Raw genomic sequence first — 19,901 nt, forward strand, 5'->3', positions numbered from 1 at the left:
CACTGAGGTGTAGATTTTGCAGGCCTGGGTGTAGGACCCAGCCTTGCTGCTGCAACAGAAGACCCTTGTGATGCAACAGCCTGATCGAAGGACTGAGGCGCATACCAGAATTTCCGGGTAACACACTCATCTGGCCCATCTGGAGTGACTAGGATGACTTAGTCCAGTTATTACTGATCTTTTTTCAGAACTCGGGGCAGGAGAGGTAGGGCTGGGAAGGCATACAATAGTCCTCTACTCTACTGTAGGCTGTAAACGTCTCAAAGAGGAAGCCTTGGAAACTCCAGCATGCAAAGGAGCAGACACTGCACATTCTCAGCAATGAAGAATAGATGTAGGCTGGGGCTTCCCCAAGGCTAGAAGCCCAGCGTCACCTCTGGGTGCTGCAGCCATCTGCGATCCGATGAGTTTGTCCAACCTGGCATTCAAAGATCTCACCAGATTTAACCAGTTGCAGAGGTGCCATTCCTCCTGGCACAGGACCTAGGTCCGACTCCACTGTGTTTGTTGCAGTACCACTCGGCAGTGGGGTTGTTCATAAGAACCATGATGGACAGTAGCTAGGCTTTCAATGGCAAGCAAATGGCCCCCAACTGGAACAGGTTGATGTGGAGGTGAGTCTCCACTAGAGACCAGAGTCCTCTTATCTCCAACTTTCCTAGACGTGCATCAGCCACCATTGTCAGCTTTGTGTGAGGTAGGGAGAGGGGTCTGCCACTGGTGCAGTTGAAGTCCGGCTGCCACCACCGGAGGTCCTTTGCAGTCTCGTTCAAAACCTAGATGAAATCCTTCAGGCTCCCTTTATGTGGATGTCCCACTGAAGAGCCCGCATATGCCATCAGGTGTAGTCAACAAGCAGGATGCAGGAGGCCAGGAAATCTCAGAGCCGCTCTCACTGAGACCCATGACCGAGTCTGAAACATCATCATCATAGCCCAAATATCCTGACTTGTTGACGAGGAGGGAGGGCTTGAAACTGCACCATAATCAGGGTGGCTCTGATGAATGGGAGCTTCTCCAAAGTTATCATTTGTGCCTTTGGCACATTGATCAATAATCCCAAAGATGTTAATAGGTCGGCCATCATCTAGAGTTAGTCTAAGAGTTACTGTGGCAACCCCGCTTTCAGCAGCCAATTGTCGAGGCAGTGGAAGACCCGCAAAGGTGTGCTGCAACGGGTGCCATCACGTTCGTGAACACTCAAGGGACACAAAGGGAAGCACAGAGAAAATGCTCTTAGCCAACCCTGAACAGCAGGTAACGCTTGTGGGACTGCATGACTAGAATCTGAAACTAGGCATCCTGCAGGGTCAGCGATACCATACAGTCTTCTGGATCCAGGGTAGATAGAACTTGGGTCAAAGTGAGCGTCATCAGCTTGTCTTTTTTCCAATATGAAATTGAGGGCGCGAAGATCTAAAACAGAACGAAGGCATCTGTCCTTCTTCAGCACCAGGCAATAGCAGGTGATACACCCAGTCCCCATTTCCAATGCCTGGTCCCCCTCTATGGCTCCTTTGTCCAAAAGAGCTATGACCTCCTCCCCCAGAATTGACAAATGACCCTCCACCAGCTGCTCTGTTGTGGGTGAAGTATGTGCCAGATCTGAAAGGAATGGTAGGGTATATCCTTGCAGGACTATGTCAAGCAACCATCAGCCGATGTGATGCTCTGCCACCTGTGGGGGTAATACCTTATCCTGCCTCCAACTAGGAAACCATGTGAAGCTAGGGGTGAGCTAAAGCAGCTTGGTGGCATAGCGGGAGAGGCAGGGATTGAGCAATGTACTGCCCAAGGACCTGCACGTTGTCAACAAAATCTCCAACCCAAGGCCTCAAAAAAACTGGGGAGTCTGTTGCTGTGGAGGTGGGCATTGGTGTTGTCTTTAGACCAAGCCCCCTCCCAATGCCTTAAAAGGGCCAAAACTGGTGTGGATACTACCGCAAGGGAGCAGAAAGGCTGATAAAGGAAAGCTGGTCCACAGTACACTCTAAGTGCTCCAGGGAAGAGTCTGCCTTATTTCCAAAGAGACAGGTACCATCAAATGGCATGTGCATTAGTGATGCCTGAATGTCACCCGAGAAGACCGGGGATCTCATCCCCACGTTGCACCAAACTGGTACTGACTGCCCTGCAAATGCGGCATCCAGCCCACAACAGATGGCTTAGGCATTCCGTGTCATTGACCCAGTTCAGGAAGGACCTCAAGACCTGGCTCGTCGACTAAACCTCCACACCCAGACAGATCAGCAGCCCCACCTCAGTGCCTTGAGACCCTCACAGGTGAGCAGCCACGTTTTACAAACCCCTGACTGATTGATGATGGCATATATTGCGGTGTCCTTACCATCTGGAATGATATGAGAAAGTTTGGCTTGGAATTTATCATCAGGGACTGTCAGCAAGACCTTGCTGACTATATCCCATAATGCATGTGAATATCATCCCAGCAGGCAAAAAGCACTTGTTGCGCGAAGAGCAAGGTTGCAAGTCTAAAACTTCTGCACCCCTATCTGGTCAATACAGCAAATGAAACGAATTAGTCTGTGAAAGGGCTATGGGAGAGTTCAACTCATTGTCTGGGGCTTTGTCTAGTCCACTGGTGTTCTCAACGCCCATAAAACAATTGTCTTCATCATAATAAAGGGATGCATCATTCACATCATCTTCAGTATTATTGTGGTGACCGAGTTCTGATCCTGAGCCAAAAGGAATGTTAAGCATCTTAGGCAGTGGTAGTGTTTTCTGTCCAAGAATGAGGCTGGACCGGCTGCCCCAAAGCCTCGACTGTGGACGAGGTTGTGTCAGGTTTGCTTCAGAATCCAATAAGAGGCCTCCTTGGATCCATGGGCCTATAGGCATACCAGAGGGAGCTGGAAGGGTGCATATGTTGTGAAACATGGCTTCTTTAAAGTCTCTACTTGTTGCTGCATCGCCAATAGACCTGTAAATTCAGGCTGTCTCCGTATGAACTGTGGAAATGGTTCCTCTGTAGGAGACTTGGAAGAAGACGGAGAGGCACCTTGTGACTTCTTCCAGAGTGATGGGACAAGGGAGAATCACGCTTCGACTTCTTGGGTTTCTTTTTTGACTTGGGCTTATTTGATGACTTGGAGTGTGAATAACAGGTCTGTGTCTTTGACATCAACTGGGACTGGCTTTTATGCACCTTCTGATGATGTTCAGTGGCATACAGCTTGGTTTCACGGTCTTAGATCACCATGCACTTTACCTTAATGCAACCTCTGCAAGATCTGCAGCCACGCGAAAACCCTAGGCACTAGAGGCATACCTGGTGGAGATCTGTCACATACAACTGCTTGTTACAATCTGTACAAGATGTAAACCCTGAAGTCGCCACAGGGGACATGTTCCCTTGCACACTGTAGGAAAATGTTGTCAAACATGTGAGAAGGTTGAGGCAGGAAACTCTGAATCCGTGTCCGAAGGCACATAAAGAAAAGAACTGACTTCAGTGCCCATGAGTGGCACATATATTTGGCTTCTGCGTTCTTTCCGGAAGAGGTAAGAAGTGGACTCTGAGTCGCACAATGCCACCTACTGACGTGTGGCTGCAATGGTGAAAGAAGTCTCCTGATCCACACTAGTACCTGGGGTATTCACAAGGTGAGGAATCAGAAGTTCGGAGTACCGATCAGAAAAGCTACTCCGTCACAGTGTACAACTTTTTGAAGTACATACATACTACTTTCAAGGTGTAACAGTGATGTTTTTAGACAACTTCACCTTGCTTTATGTTGTTAAGACACAATTTTCCTAGTCTTGGGCTTCCACAGTCTTTTGTGTTCTGACACAAAAGTTAACAATGAATCATAACACAGATGTCTAAGACTGAAACCATGGTGTTTCGACGAAATGGAGCTAAGTGTAATCCTATTCAATGATACTGCAAGAATTACTCCTACACAAGCAGCATAATTACCTTTGAGAACAGAGTTGTAACAATCTACAGTGCAGGCTCTTTAGCCTTAAAAGGCAGAAGAACCCAAGTTCCTTCCACTGCACACCTTCCCTCAAGATGTACTATTGGTTCAAACAATCTGTGTATCATGAAGAAAATCTACTGAAGGAAAATGATGATCCTGCTAGCCTTGAGGAATTTCACATCCTGACCTCCATGTTTCATAACTGAAATAGTCCTCTTTATGGGGAAAATATCTGTGGGTAGAAGACAAACTTTATGGGGAAAATATCTGTGGGTAGAAGACAATGAAATAAAACTAGCTAAAGACCATGCACACCTGTGGTTCAATCAAAACAGTAATGTCTGATCAACAGCCCGGAAACCCTAAATTTGTATTGGTATAATACATTTTTGACCACCACCCAAATGAAATGCGCAAATGAGTAAATTGTCTCTCTCACCCTGTGCTTCTATGACATAAGAGGGGCTTAAAAGTCAGGTTTCCTGAACAATTATGTGAATCATTACCTGAACAAGAAAGTCACCCAAGATCAACTTCTAACCTCTGTACAAAAACAAGCCCACAAAAGTTCAAGTGGTGCAACGAGAAGAAGCCTGCCTAAATACTGTAGGGCAGAACAGAAAATACGGAGTGGGAAATGCATGGATTAAAAAGATATTCATTGACTCTGCTAGTTAATATTTTCATATTCAGACTTTAACTTTGACCTTTGATTACACATCCTGTGGATACATGAAGCAAAATACACCAACCTGCATGAAGAGAAGGAATGACTTTTTATAGAATGTCTTACCCACATTGAATTTGATCACTTTGTTAGGAAGACTAGAGATGCAGGTAACAGGACTCATACCCCTTAATGAACACATCACCCCGGTAAAGAATCACAGCGGTTCTCACTCAAAGCCAGACTTAAATTAAAGCCATCCTGTATTACCCACAAAATGCTGTTTCTTAAGAAGCCGGATTACTTTCACTTAACTATCAGAAGATCTGGAGGCACTAAAACCCTGAGAAGTCTACATACTCACACTCTAGAGTGCAAAAAATTCAACACTAATAAATTGGTTACACGGGCAGTCTCTGGTGCTATAACTACAATTTGCAACTTGCTTCCAGCTTGAAACACTCTTTAATAACCTTTCGCTTTTCAACTTCTACGCTATTTACTTTGAACCTTTCGTACTTGGTCTCCTTTTCTTCCCACCAATTAACCTCACAAGCTTCTTTCTTCACTCCTGCTGGACACACCTGTCCCCCCCACCTGCCCTCTTTTCCCAATGACATGCGATTTTCTTTCTAATCCTATCCACCCTTCCGTAGCTTTACCATCTCTCAAGTGCATAACCTAACCTTTACCGTCTCGTCCATTGGTGTACTTCAGATTTTGATTCCTTTCTCTTGGTTATAACAGTGTTTGAAAGATTTACTGTTCTAAGTACTGTTGAAGAGCACAATCACCTTGTGAAATTGCAGTGTGCTGACACCCTTGGGTGGAGTCTGCTTTATAAAAACACATTAATAAAATAATTACTGAGCACCAAGCACACCAAGCCACACGAATGGGCAAGAGGTAGTGAGGAGGTCTACAGAGATCTACATTTTCGGCCAAAATACCAATGTACTACTAGTGATTGATAACACTTCTGTCAAATGTTCACTGTCTCCATAAGCACATCTTTTAATGGAATGGCCAACTTTTGATTTGTCCTTTGGGCTGAGACCGCTTTTCTTACTTATGGTGAGATCCTTAGACTTTAATCTAATTTTTAGGTGAAAGGGAAACTTGGAAGAGAGAGTCCTCCTCAGGTTTCTCCTCTTCAGCCTTGACAAACATGTGGCTCACTCAATAGAGGATGACTCTAATGGAGTCCCAATGACTTGGGTCCTTGTATTGAGGATTGGAAGCCAGCGAGGAGCCCAAAGGAATCCGAGACACAGATCGATAGAGGGTAATGAGAAATCTTTAGAAGTATCTCTTTACACCAGACAGTTTGAAAGCATGGATCTTATTTAAAAGTGGAACCTTAATAAGCTGGGTATAAGTCTGCAGAAGAACAGTAGGACACAGCAAATGTGTCCCGTGAAATGACAGAGAACGAAAGGGTGGGCTCCGTCTAGGAAACCATTTAGAAAGCCAGAGTTGGTGCTTGAGGCAAGTGAATGCAGCTGAAGCAGGAACTGTAACCAGTGCCATATCCAGTGATGGTAGCAAAAATACAGGCACCTTTATTCTGCACTGGTACTCAAAAGCATCAAAAGCCATTAGGGGCACAGAGTTCGGGAATCACTTCACATACCTCCCTAGGACCTTCGGCAACTAGATTCCTGAGAGAGTGAAGTGGTTGTCAGAAACAAAAAATGAGGATTGGAAAAAAGAGGTCAAACTCGGCTTTGTTCTCGATCTTCACACCAACCCTTTCACAGGTAATCCTGTGTGCGCAGAAATCTGGTCCATCAAGGATCTCGGGGAATATGCAGAGATCAAGAAACTGATGTTTTTAAACTAATCAATGATCACTTTACCAAGACCCCTTCCTTTTCTGCCATTTATAGGATCATTTGTTGGGATCTTTCTTTCAATCTATAATCTCAAGGAAGAGACCATGCAGGGAACCAGTTCCAGAAAAGTATGTTTTTGATATGGCTGCGCTCACACCAATGACCTAGACACTGCATGAAGAAATGTATGCAACTTCTTAAAACCATGTTGCAGAGTCTTTGTAGGAATAGGAAATGGGAAGCATAAGAAGAGAATCTCAGGTGTAAGGCTGGGCTTGCAATTTACACAAAACGGTGGTGTTTATTGGCACTGGGCAAACGGGGTTGAGATCGCTACACCTGGAGAAACGAGAACAACAATGTTTCCTCTCCCAAGCCAGCTTAGCAAGAAAAGTTATCTAGACAGGAAGGATGGGGTATAAAACAAATGGGTAGCTCAATTCTTTGTTTCCTTGCATCAAAGTTGATGAGGTCAAAGATCTTTACGCACTGCCAGGGTCTGGGTGACCACTTCGAAAATGAATGATAAAATGCACAGGATTTTATGAGACTCATCACACAGGGAACAGTATGCTCAGATCAGCTGAAGGGAATTGCCAGATGAAACACTGACATTCCTTGAAGTTAATGACTTGTGGAATACGCCTGGGTCCATGAAAAACACAAAGTATCTGCCAATGAACAATGAAAAGGCACCAAGTTGACAAAGTAAATGCCCTAGATAGCAGTACTTCTGCAAACTGATAAATATAACACATTTAGTTTATTAAAGCCAGTTTAGGACCTGCAATATGGAAGGCAGAAGGTGTACTAAGCAGAAGGGGCTAGGTGATGGCAGGTCGGAGAACTAAGGCTTTAATTTGTTATAACTCTCTAATGCAAGGAAAAAAAAATACTGTGGTTTTCATTCCTGCTGTTGTGGTCAATCTAGAGGTGTGACAGAAGGAAGACTGGACAAATGTAAACAGATAAGTGGACAAGGCACAAACAGATAGTGTGGTCTGTTATATGCTATTATCCAATACGGATTTACAGAACAGAGTGTGAAATATTGCAGTGATAGGGATAATAACTCAGGGCTTTAGACATTTGAAGAACCATGTAAATCACGACAGCCTTTTGCAAATGAAACACAAAGATAAGCATGTGTATTCACGGATGCATACAATGTACGGATTTAAAACATTGCTTCATGGCCTAGCTAAACCAACATCGAATAGAATACCTTTCTTTTAATATGTGCCAGCATATGTTCCTGCCCCTGTCTGAAATAAGGGTGCTGAAATTCGATTGGCTCGTCGTGTTCCACTTTCACCACGCAGGAATCTAAATGCAAAACTTTGCGGAACCCATCTACACAAAAGAAAAGACATAACACACGTTAATAAAACATTTAATTGTTAAATCACAAGGTTGGTCAAGAGTTTATCAGAATGAATACAATATTCTTATCTATTAAAACAGCAGGTAAAGGTAAATGATAATGCAGGTGATCTGTCTTACACATGTTCAGCTGCCTGATGAAGCTCGCCATGTTGTTGTGCTTGAAGTATTTGGGAAGGATCTCCTTCGAAAACCGCTGCTCATCCAGCACCATAAAACTCTCGCCATTCTGGAATAAAACACACACAAATCATTAGACTTTCGTGCTGGCATTTCCATCACACTCTGATCTAGAACAGTGGACTACTTTCCAGCTGTCCTTGGCCACCCAACATTTAGCAACACAACACGCATGGAATAATACACATATTGGAGGCAAGGGGTCTTTTTTTCTATAATCCTTCACATTAACCATGAACTGTGAAAGATGGCCATCTGCTAGAAGCCCTAAATAAGACAACCGTATTCAAATGCAGACATAAATCCACCTATATTTTTAAAAGATAAAGCTGCTAGCACATCACAGTCTATAGTCAGGTGAGACTAAAAGATACCCCTGTCATAAAGCAGGCCTAGAAAGCCAAAAAGACGGTGGACTATGGTTCCAAATTTGAGTACTGAGGGCACAGGCACATAACTGTTCATACTATTTTCGTTTGAATTCCAAGTTGGCAAATTAAAAAACGATTAGGGATGAATAAACCATGTAAGCAAAAGATTAAATGATTAATGCACTGGCAAAAAGATATGAATTAAAAATTTAAAAAATTGACTTTATGGCGACTTAACAGGACGACATACGTGCAAACATGAATCACCACACAAGCACAAGGCATGAAGTGGCTGCCATTTATTTATTTTTATTCACTGTGCGAATGTGACAGACACTACTTGGAGACACACATTTAAAAAAATGAATGTAAACGCATATGAAAGTGCATTTCACAAAGGGGAGCACCACATCAGCAAATTGTCAGCATTAAATATAATGAGGTTACCCTGTGTCCTTCAGAACCTGGGTATACAGCTATGAGCTACACACAGTTCTGTTGAGTAAAATACATTTCCTCAAGGGGAATTGTAAATAATGTTTTTCACTAAACATTAAATACTCGAAGGGCCTAGAAGTGATCCCTTCTGAAGAGTTCTGAGGAGCATGGGTGACAAGTCAACAGTTGAAATCTGCTATACATATCGGCCCTGATCAAACGCGCAACAAAGGGTGTGGGCTCCCTTACAATGCATTTATTGACTTTGCCACAGCCTTTGATAAAGCAGATACAATATTGCTGGGGCATTCCATCTCGCCTTTTGTCAGTCATAAAGAGCCTCTAGTCTATATTAACACATGGGTCAAAATAAGAGTGTCAAGCAAGTGACCCTGCCAGCAAAGCTCTACACAAACAGAGGCCGCAAGCAAGGCTGCATTCTGGCCTCTCTACTTGCCGACTTGAATGATCCCAAAGTGCTGCTAAAAGGTTTTCACCACAAGTTTCAGGCAGAAGCTTAGACTTATTGCAATACGCTGATGATACGATATTAGTAGGCCAAACTGTGACTGGGCTTCAAATATCCTTGACCAGCCTGGCTGAATACTATAAAAGCAACAAGCTCAGTATTAATACAGCCAATACCAAGATTTTAGTCTTTGGTAAAAGGCATAAGATACGGGCCTGGGTCGTAAATGGCCAGAAAGTGGAAAGTGTCTAATATCAAATAGATGGGAGTATGGCTAAATGACTAGGACTTTCCAACTGCCCACATTGAGGCTCTGGCAGCAACAGCCAAAGCCTTCAATTTCACTTTCCAGCACCTGCTTAAGAATCTCTCAGGCCCGGATCTTTCTGCATTCGTAAAATCATTGATCGTAAACTGATGCCCACTCTTGCATATGGCTCTTTTGTGTACAATAATTGTATTTCAAGCTGGCCGGATTGGGCGCAATGTCAATGTTTTAGTTGCGTATTCAAGCTACCAGTCTGCACAGTGCAAGCACAAATCCACCTGGAGTTCAATTTAGCCCGTCAAGAGTAAAAACTCAATGCAAGTTTTTTTTCTATCAGTGCCAAATTGTCAGCAGCCTAGCTGGGGTCTTTAAAGCAGTTACACTCGGACATCATCCAAGGTAAATTATAAAATGTGTATGTGCCATATCAGGTGGAGACTGACCAACTCGCCGCCAATGGAGTCTTACAAGCTGCTCTTCCAGCAAAAAAACTTTCAAAAATTCTACTGCAAAAAGCGAGTCTCCTTTCAGCCCTTGATGGTTTACCAATCATCCGCTTGAAAAGCAATGCACATGTAACAGTGGGCCTATACGGACCTAAACGTCTCCCACCGTATCCACTGCTCCGAACAAAATTTATCAAGGTTTAATTCAAGCACTTGCGGCTTGGCCGGATACCGCTCAAAGCCTATAAATACGAAAGTTTAACAGGTGACTAGGACACCTTAGGTAGGGACTGTCGTACCATGAAAGAAACTCTTTTACACATTCTCTGATTATCCTCCTCTCTGTCCTCTCTCAGATGCTACTGGCTTTTACCCATTTTCAGACAATTGAAAATAAGGCCTGCAAAATGGCAGTCGACGAATGCCTGAAAGGGCAATCAAGCCAATTAACAGCAAGATTTGTAAAATTCATGAAGGTTGCATCATTATTAATGAGCAATACGACAGTCTCGCACTGCAATTGCATTTTAGTTCTTAAAAGGGTTTCTCCCTTTTATGCAGGAACATTTTGTACAGAAGACCTTGGGATAAACCATAGCACGTAGAAGCTGTGGCAGGGGAGCCCTGGGGGTGTATATTTGGACATGATGGGATTGGCTCTGCATTGAACTTGCAACTGCATATCTTCGAAGGGTGGATCTGCACTGTATTGCATTTGCACTTTAAATCTTCGGAGGGATTCTCTGTAGTTCATCGTGCCCAGCAGACTTGACCCCAGATCGCTGCATTAGAATCTGATGGGAACTGCACTGAATTTCTGTGCCATTTTAGATCTTGCTATTTTAGACCTCCAGTGAGTGGCATTCACTCAGGCAATCTTCATAATAACTTCTGGTTAATATATGATAGGAGTGGCACTTTATTGCATCTGCACCTTCTCAGTGAGTTCATATTTCTGCATGGTGGATCTGCACCGTATTGCACTTTAAATCCTAGGAGGAATCCCCCTTTATTGTAGTTTATATTGCACAGTAGCCTTGACCTTCGATCTTTGCATCGGAGCCCGATGTGAACTGCAACAAACTGCTTTGCCATCTTAGATTGCTTGCGGCATATTTTTTCGTTTACATAGTTCCTTTGCATAATAACTCTGGGTAAGCATAACAGGCCTTGTAACACTGCATGGGGCCCTAGGGAACCTATTGTACGCACTTGCACTTTAACCCCCTGAGAATGGTGCTGTTGGTATTTTCTCATGGTTCTACCGGTTTAGAAATTGAACTCGTAATGAATTCTTAAATCGAGTTTATTTGATACTACGATATATGAACTATCTTCAGGAACATCACATCTGTTTAAACAGATTGCTTTTATTGTGTATTGATTATGCACGTTTTATATCCTTTTTTAACTTTTTGGTACTTTTATCTCAACTTCTATGTATTCAGTTTACATTGTTTAATGGATGTACGGTTTGTGCCGATTTGAATTAGTCATGCAAAAAAAAAAAAAAAAAGATTAAAATCTTTGAAACCATCATCTTGAAATGAAGGGCCTCTCTAAGGGCAGATGTTTCCACTTACATCACATCCACCAGACACAGAGAAACTTCTGAGATGGTCTGTCTCTTGGTCTGAGAACTTTCTTGCATGATCAAAGCAAGAACGTACAGCAGACTGCTCACTTATAACAACATCCTAAAAAGGCTCTGGATGACTGTGCTAGCAACCCTTTGTAGCTTAATTAAATTATTACAATGAAAACTGGTGAGTATAGGAGTTTTAAGCTAACCCGTTAGCAGGTTTTGACTGTGGTCCATAAAACAGAATCAGCTGAATAAACTGTTGTTAATTGGTCTTTCTTTGCAGCCCCTTCACTTGATCTCACTGAAATGAATATGTCACGTTAGTTTACATGCGTTTACAACGCATGCCGTTACAACTCGGTCGTTACAACGACCGCGTTGTTACATTGCATACCATTACAACGCAATTCAGAACAACGACTTGCTGTAGGGGGGGCGCTGGATTTTGGAATAGTATAATTTACAATTCCAACTTCAGTGTGTGCAACAGTAGGGATAGTGTTGGATTTTAAATCCAACACCATCTGCCCCCTACAGCAAGTCGGTGTTCCGACTTGCGTTGGAATGGTATGCAATGTCATTGTAATGGCATACGTTGTTTCGCTGTAAACAATTTTTACCCATTGAAACTACAGGTAATGCTCCAAGCCCCTTGTTCCTCATCTTACATGTCATTCCACTGGTCAGCAGATATTCAGAGTGTGCACTTTCTAGAACAGCCAAACTAATGGCACTACAAGAATGTTGAAATGAGAATATTGTATCTAAGAGAGCTTTGTCTCATAAAAGCTCAGGTAATTTCTTCCTTGTTCAGTCACTTTAATATGCTCACATAACTGAAGGCTCTGAGACGCATGAAAATATGAATATAACCTTGGTTCACAGTGAACGTATAAATTCTAAACATCAAACATCCCCACTACAAAATCCAGAGAAAGCACTTCGGCAAAGCCTTAGCAACCAGTTATGGGTCAAGTGGTGAACTTGTCGCTGTCTGATAATGTAAGCTTCCCCAATAAATATCAACTTGGGCAACACTCAGAATGTTGCATTTTGGACAAAGGGGAGGAGACACCGTACTGGTCATGATGGCCTTCCAGATTATACTGTGGATGCCACTGTGGCATTTCAACATGTGGTTGGGGTAGTACTTTTGCATATTTTGAGAGCAAAGAGCCAGCGGCACAGACAGATGTATAACACTATTGCTCCCCTATGAGCTCTTTTCCCACCAGTCAAACGGTCACATTTCTACTTCAGGCATGTTCCACAAAGTTGCATAAGGCAGCATAGCATTTTGACAATGAAGTAAAAAACTTAAGAAACTCTATTGCACATATGGCCCTGCCCGTGCAAATGATCTGCACCCTCTCTTATCTAAACACTGCTTTTTATCAGCTCTTTTCTTCAATCTAGGTTGTGCATAATTAGCCTACAGAGACGGCATGATGCCTCTATGGATACCTACACAGTGCCTACTGATAAAAGGCAGAAAGACTAAAAGTCCAAGAATCACATAGGGGCTTATCTAGATGTAGGGAGGAATTGCTTCCGACCGACACCTGGTCGGAGGTCCAGACTGACTCATTTCGATGCAACCGAACACTGTTCGGTCGCATGCTCCTTTTCCTCATGGGAGCCAGTGTTTCAGCTGTTACAAGCCCCCATTGAGGAAAAGGATGTGCAGTTCATCCCTGCACAAGAAAGGGGCCCTAGTGGGGGTCCCCAAACACCCTTACTGACATGATTTCCATGTCAGACAGGAAGGCATGGTAATCTCAAGGGTGGAAAGGCCAGCCCTTACTAGCTGGCTTCTGATTGGCGGATGGGCTCTCTGAGCCCGTTGGAAGCCAGCCGGAATGACCGGCTGGTTTACTTTCCGACCGCCTCCATCATAATGAGGCGGGACATTATGATGCAGCCCTGTTGGCTCCGACCTGTGGTCGGAGCCTTTACAAGCGGCATCGTAATCGACCCCCAAGTTGAGTAGCCTGTACTGTATCATATATCCAATACCCTCTTCCCAAATCTTTGGGATGATTACCAATTGCAGAAAATCAAAATGGTGGAATACAACTGGAAATTACCTCACAGGGTTATAGCTAAAGGAATTCGTTAGCAAGGTCTGACCACATTATGGAATGGTTTTGAAAGCAGATATCCACTGAACATGGTTACCAAAAAGAATGAGGTGTAGCTGTAGCACCTACAGAAACATGTTAGTGCAAAGCTATTGTTGCAGACCTGGCACGGACTACATGAGCACTGATGGAAGAGAAATCCTGTGAACTGTTTAGCATTTAGCATATAATACAGGAGACAAGCCAAAACCAATTCATTTTTAGTTCTGGTCACCTTAAGGAACAACGTTTTTCTAAGACCGGAAATAATTTTCCTGTCCAAGTAACATCATAGAGCCTTCCCGGCATTAAGTCTATGAAGGCTCAACTTTGAACGACTTGGAAAAAGGGGTTTGGGCTCAGAAAATAAACGTATACTGTTGAAATATTGTAAAGAGAAGCCTTCTGCTGAGGCAAGGAACCACAATTCACAAGCACATCCACAACAAGAGAAATCATTTTTAGTGTCACTAGTATAACCTCAGTGGAATCCATGAGGTTTCGGTTAAAAAGACCTATTAACCAATGCAGATGCAATATTAATGTTCCAAACAGAGCAGGTTCCCAGAAAGGGAGACTGCACTGAAGGAGCCCATTGGAAGATACGATTCAACTTCATATAAAAACATTTCCCTGCTGAATTCTGATAGGGGCCAATCACTGGCACTTTGGATCAACTTAATCCCTTGCAGATCACACACCGAATTGGGAATAACATGTGGAAGAGGGCATTACTGCAAAGATTTCTGCATGGCATTCCCAAATTCCGGGCCCATTTGCAGGAACAAATTCCTCAATGTTTGACCTGACAGATATAACACACTCACTACAGTGAAGTACATTTTGTTTTCTAAAAAAACAGTTTACAACTATATCATTTTTTTTTTACTCTTTTTATTCGAAGTTATCATTCCAGCGAGTATAAATTAAAACATTCCAGCTCATATCAGATAAATCAGCTAGGCGTCTCATTTCCAGTTGGTCACACCTCGGTTTCCCGTCCCCCTCCTCCCCTCCCCTCTCCTCCCTGTCCATCAGCGATTGCATCTGTGAAGTGTCTTGACCATGGTGGTCCCCCTCCCCTGGATGGAGGGAGCAACACAGATGTTGCCCCATGTGCGTTCCAGTTTCCCCATACCCGGTCCTACTTCTGGGGGCACCATCTGCTTTCATGGACCACTTTTTCTGCGAACATACACCAATTAGATCATTTTATGGTAAGAACAGTACACCAGTTAAATCAGATAAACATATATGGTTTCTCCTCAAGGTTATTTATGAGTCAAAAGCAAGAGCAAGGTGTCAAATGCAAAGGTCCACACACAGAGACTATGCAGCACCCACGTGCTTCTTAAGCTAAAAATAGTGACACAAATTGCATCATAGACCAAATAACAAGCAAACAACAATAAGTATATAATATAACATAGCTTGCGTACTGGTTTGTTATTTTTATATAGCACTGCATACCACACATCTCTTTCTAAGCGCTGTAAATAACAGGCGCCAGTATGAACCAATTTACAGAAGGGTGGAAGAAGAGTCTCCCTTACAGTGTGATCACATAACCTGTTTCGACCATAAAGTCAGAAGGGCTCAATCATTGCATTAACTCAAAACCAACAGCTTGCGGTAGGGCGATGGTGGCCCTTGGCAGGTGAGATGTGAATTTTCGAAAACTGATGTGTGTGTGTGTTCGTGTGGAACAAGAATCTGAGCTCTGTGTTTTGATACAATTGAAGGCCACCTGAACTGAATTTGACTGTTTCTTGTGAAATAGTACATCTGCCTCCGAGAAAATCGAACCTAAGAACCGTAGGACCCAATTTTAGAGGTTTCCAATGTTTGCTGTAAATAGTTTCACTGCTTGTTCTCGTGGGAACTTTTCCCAGCCTTTCATATTCCCCTGATCACTGCTCTTTATACATTTTGCACGAGATTGGAACTCATGGCGTTAGCTCTCTGTGCCATCTTGCAGCCTAAACTCACAATCAAGCCAAAACTGTGAAATACCAACATCTACGATAAAAAAAGTACTTTGTCAGTTGAAAATAAAAAACGTAGCCCACTAAACTAAAACGTGCAACAAACGTGTTACTACTAAATGATGAAAGGGAAATCTGCATAACCTGTCTCTCTCGCTCTCCAAACAACATCCAATGGGAAAAAACGTGAATGTGCAAGAGAAATCTGGAAAGCCTCGATGTGGATGCAATACAGGGTGTTTCCAAAGAACGGAACTGGGTACACCCCTGAAAAATACACTTCACAGACTACATAGGGCCTGATGTACAACTGTTTTTAGCAGTCTCAAAGTGAGAATCGGGCTGTTAGCAAACGCTAAAACGGCTTTTAGCATGTACCATACCCTATTTTGCGACTCGGTAACCTATTACCGACTCGCAAAATAAGCTTTGCGAGTCAGTATTAGGAAGGAGCAGGACAACAACGTATCTTTCTAAAAGCGGGTCGCAGGCGCACGTATGAATATTTGCGACCGGAAAGCGATCGTAAATTGCCTCGGTGTTCCAGTTTTGTAGCCAGTTCCGTAGATTGTTTCTTGTAGTCGGTAATGTTGGTGCAGTTTCTGCGTATGCGTAGAAACTGGCCGAAGGGCAGATTTTCTCTGAGGGGGCGAGGGTGGAAGCTCGTGCACGTGCGGTCTCCGCTATGTCGGAATGACAACACACAAAGTCAAGACAAGAATAACAGAGCATAGGAGTACAATAAGATGCAGGAAGAACATCAGCAGGCTCACCAGCCACTTTATCACCCACTGCCACACACCCAACGACCTAACCTGGACTGTCATTGAACAAATCCCAGAGAGCGCAATTGACAATGACAAAAAACTATTGAGTAAAGAACAGCGATGGATATATCGCCTTTCAACAGCAACCCAGGGCCTCAACGATGCCATCCCATGGCCATGGAATTCCCTGACATGTACCTGACCACAGGAACTATACCACCGCCTTGACTAATCTGTAACAATCACACCCATTCTGGGCGGGTTGTCTCTCTACTATCTGCAATGAGTCCCCTTGTAACATATCTCTTCGTGAGATAGAGCCCTACAGTTCTGAGTATTAGGGATCCTGGAGTCCCCCATGACTTCACCCACATTCTCTATCCTTGCCATTCACGTTATGATAAATGACACAATAACGCGCTTACAATGGCCACAGACACAGTGTAACTCCCACTGTTTTCATATCCTTTTTGTTTACTAATTTGCCAACACATTATGGCCTAATACAGCCCTTCACTGTTCTCATTCACTATACCGCCAGACAGTGGAACAGCATTGTGTGTTAACCTCCACCGCGATACAGCGGTATTGAGTGTTAATCTCCACCGCTCCTATTCCCATCCGGGGCGATTGTCAATACTCGCGCATGCGCAGGTATAACACTACCGACCCGCGCATGCGCATTACAACCAATGGCCACTGCGCATGCGCGCCTGTATCTCGTAGCAGCACAGAAACGCCCAGGCGCCCTCTCAGGCACAATGACTCGGCGAAACATAGCGTTTCGAGTCTTTCTACTCTTGCCTCCACTAATTGCAGGTGCACACGATTATCCAATCAACCACAGTATATAACACACAGCAGAACCGGCCATTACCCACCGGTATGCGAAGGAGGCACTACAGGTCCAGAGCAGGCTCTGCCCAGAAAAGCTGTGAGTATGAGAAACAACCTGTCAATCAGTGGGGGGGTGGATCACTTGTCCTGCCAACCTGGATTCCTCAGGTGTTCGGTACGTCCCTTGTTAAAAAACCCAAATGCACTCGAGATGGAGTAGAAAATAGCGGTATATCTTGATTCTCCGCTATGATGCTCGAGTGTCTGCATAATCACAGGGTTGTTTTGTATGCAGCCTCCACCAGGAGGTAGTCATCCAAGGTTATGTGCAGTAGTGTCCAGTGATTAGTGAAAAGTGGTGAATTCAAAAATAACTCGGACAGCCAGAGGATAAATCTAATGTTCTGGATTCGAGTTAGAAATGGAGAAAATATTCTTGGTATGCATTTAGAGAGTTACTAGGGTTCTCTACGCTACCTATTTTCGTGGTTAAAAGGTCGACATGTTTCAGCCCTTTTTTGTCAAAATGATCATAGGGCTTTCTTCAGGACCGGGGTGTGAGGGTGAGAAGGCGACGTATTAATCCCTTCTCTGTTGGAGTCAATTGTGTCTATGAAATAAAAAGCGTGTCACCTTGGGGGAAGGTTCGGGGACATATTTTACATACATATTAAATAAACTGCCAGCTCTGTGCTGGGAGTGAGTTAACTGCATCGCCATACAATGCTTAGCCATTATCCTATCTAGAGTAACCACATACCCAAACCTGTACCTTTTATTTTCTTGTAATCAAAAAAACTCATTTACCCGTTTCTAGTGTTTTAATTGCGAGTTTAGTTTAGAACCATCAGCCCTCATTCTTTAGGTGTAGTTCCTCGTAAATCACCAAGTATTCGAGGTTGTATTTCAAACGTTTGTTGTACCCATATTCAAAATTGTTTTATCATAACCAATACGTATTATTTCTTGTTGTACTTTCACATGTATGCCCTTTACTGGCGACTATTCATCTATATTCACATACAGAGCGGTGTATAATGGATATCGCCCAAAACCTTCAATTATTTTGGTGTTCGATATTAGCCTGTGTGATATTTTATAAAACCCGTTTAGTGCCCAAACACATTATTTTAGAGCGCTTAGTCTAGCATGTAGTACACATACCTCTGCACGTGTTATTACGTGCTTCCGCGGGTACCCAGGGAGTCTGTAGGGAGGTCTTTTCTAAAATTTAAGAGGGAGGCAGGGGTTGGTAAAAATAAGAGGGATGTCGGTACTTATCTGTTCTATATGAAGCGTTCCCCTCGTGCTACCTGTAGATTCTCCTTTTGCGCCTTGTGCTGACTCTGCCGTCCTGGACCCGGTTGAGTTTCCAGGTTCCCGGATGGTCTTTTTATTCTTCCGAGTAAACATGGAAGAAAGACAATTGTGGCCGCTTTACTATTTCACGGAGGTGCCGTGATAAAATAAAGTCATTTAATTTCTGAAAAGTATTTACTCATATTTTTTGTATTCAAGGATTTACGGGTACTTTGTATTTCTCATTTTTTATCTTGTTATTCGACAATTTTCGGGCGCATTATATTTCTCATGACTGTGGGTTATAAACTTAATTTTGTGTACCTTTTCGTTGGACATATAATTTTACAATATGCTTGTTGTTTTATGCATATTAAGAAGCTAGTTGGTGATTCAGTGGGAATAGCGTTTTCTCCCAGAAGGTTTTTTCTACGGGTGCTCAGAGTTTTTATTCTGACCTTAATCAATGTACATTGGTTATCAGTTTGCTTATATGGGATAGGTGTTCATGGTCTACTCCTACTTGCCCATGGAATGCTGTCATTCAAGCCTCGTACATCCGTGCCCAGTCGATGTACCCATCTCTGTTCTTTTTCGAACAGGATGCGTTCTGCATTGTGGTCCTTGATCTGCAATGTCTCCAGGATCAACCACTGCAAATCGTCTACTGTGTGGCCTTTTTCCAAGTAATGTGCTACCATTTTTGTTGTCGCCTTCCTGCATTTGACGTTGCTGCGGTGTTCGCTGATTCTTAATTTTGCCCTCCGGCACGTCATCCGGATGTAAATCATACTGCAGGGACATGTGATCATATAAATTATATGACTCGTATTGCAGTTTGTGTGGCTCCGTATGGTCCATTTGAGATTTGGTAAAAGTTGTAGTTCTTTTGTTGGTCTCGTCAGTGGACAAACCGAACAAGAGCGACAGGGGTAATGTCCCACAATAGGTGGTAAATTCCACAAAGTAGTATCTCTTGGGGGGGCGATGGGTCTTGGTCTCGTGTGGACCAATTGATCTTTCAAATTCCCAGTTCGCTTATTGGCGAAGCGTGGTTTTGGCCAAGATATGTTTGCAGACGTAAGGATTCGCCAGTGTTTATTTATGATCTTTTTCACTTGGTTTGCTACTGGGCTGTATGTAGTTACACATGTAAGGAGATCTTCCTGTGGAGATTTTTCTATGTTTTCCAGGAGGCCCTCACAATTTTGATTTCTCGCTCTCTTTTTGCACTTGTTTATGACCTTTTCCGGATAGTCACGTGCTTTCAATTTAGTACAGAGGTCTTTGGCCTGTGACTTATA

The 19,901-nt window shown here is 43.3% G+C and overlaps 1 protein-coding gene across 2 annotated transcripts in view; it reads right to left on the reverse strand.

The window, feature by feature from the left end:
- Positions 1-19,901, reverse strand: part of HSF2 (heat shock transcription factor 2) — a 313,721-nt gene that overhangs the window by 180,105 nt on the left and 113,715 nt on the right. For both annotated transcript variants that reach the window (XR_015296626.1, XM_086926719.1), the window contains exons 2-3: positions 7,953-8,061; positions 7,675-7,802 (exon numbers count right to left, since the gene is read on the reverse strand). Coding sequence is in view for 1 of the 2 variants with exons in the window: in XM_086926719.1 (XP_086782845.1) it covers positions 7,675-7,802; positions 7,953-8,061 (237 nt within the window). In the remaining variant the exon portion in view is untranslated. The remainder of the gene's footprint in view (positions 1-7,674; positions 7,803-7,952; positions 8,062-19,901) is intronic.

This window comes from Lissotriton vulgaris, chromosome 6 (genome assembly GCF_964263255.1).
Source record: "Lissotriton vulgaris chromosome 6, aLisVul1.2, whole genome shotgun sequence".
Taxonomy (NCBI): domain Eukaryota; kingdom Metazoa; phylum Chordata; class Amphibia; order Caudata; family Salamandridae; genus Lissotriton; species Lissotriton vulgaris.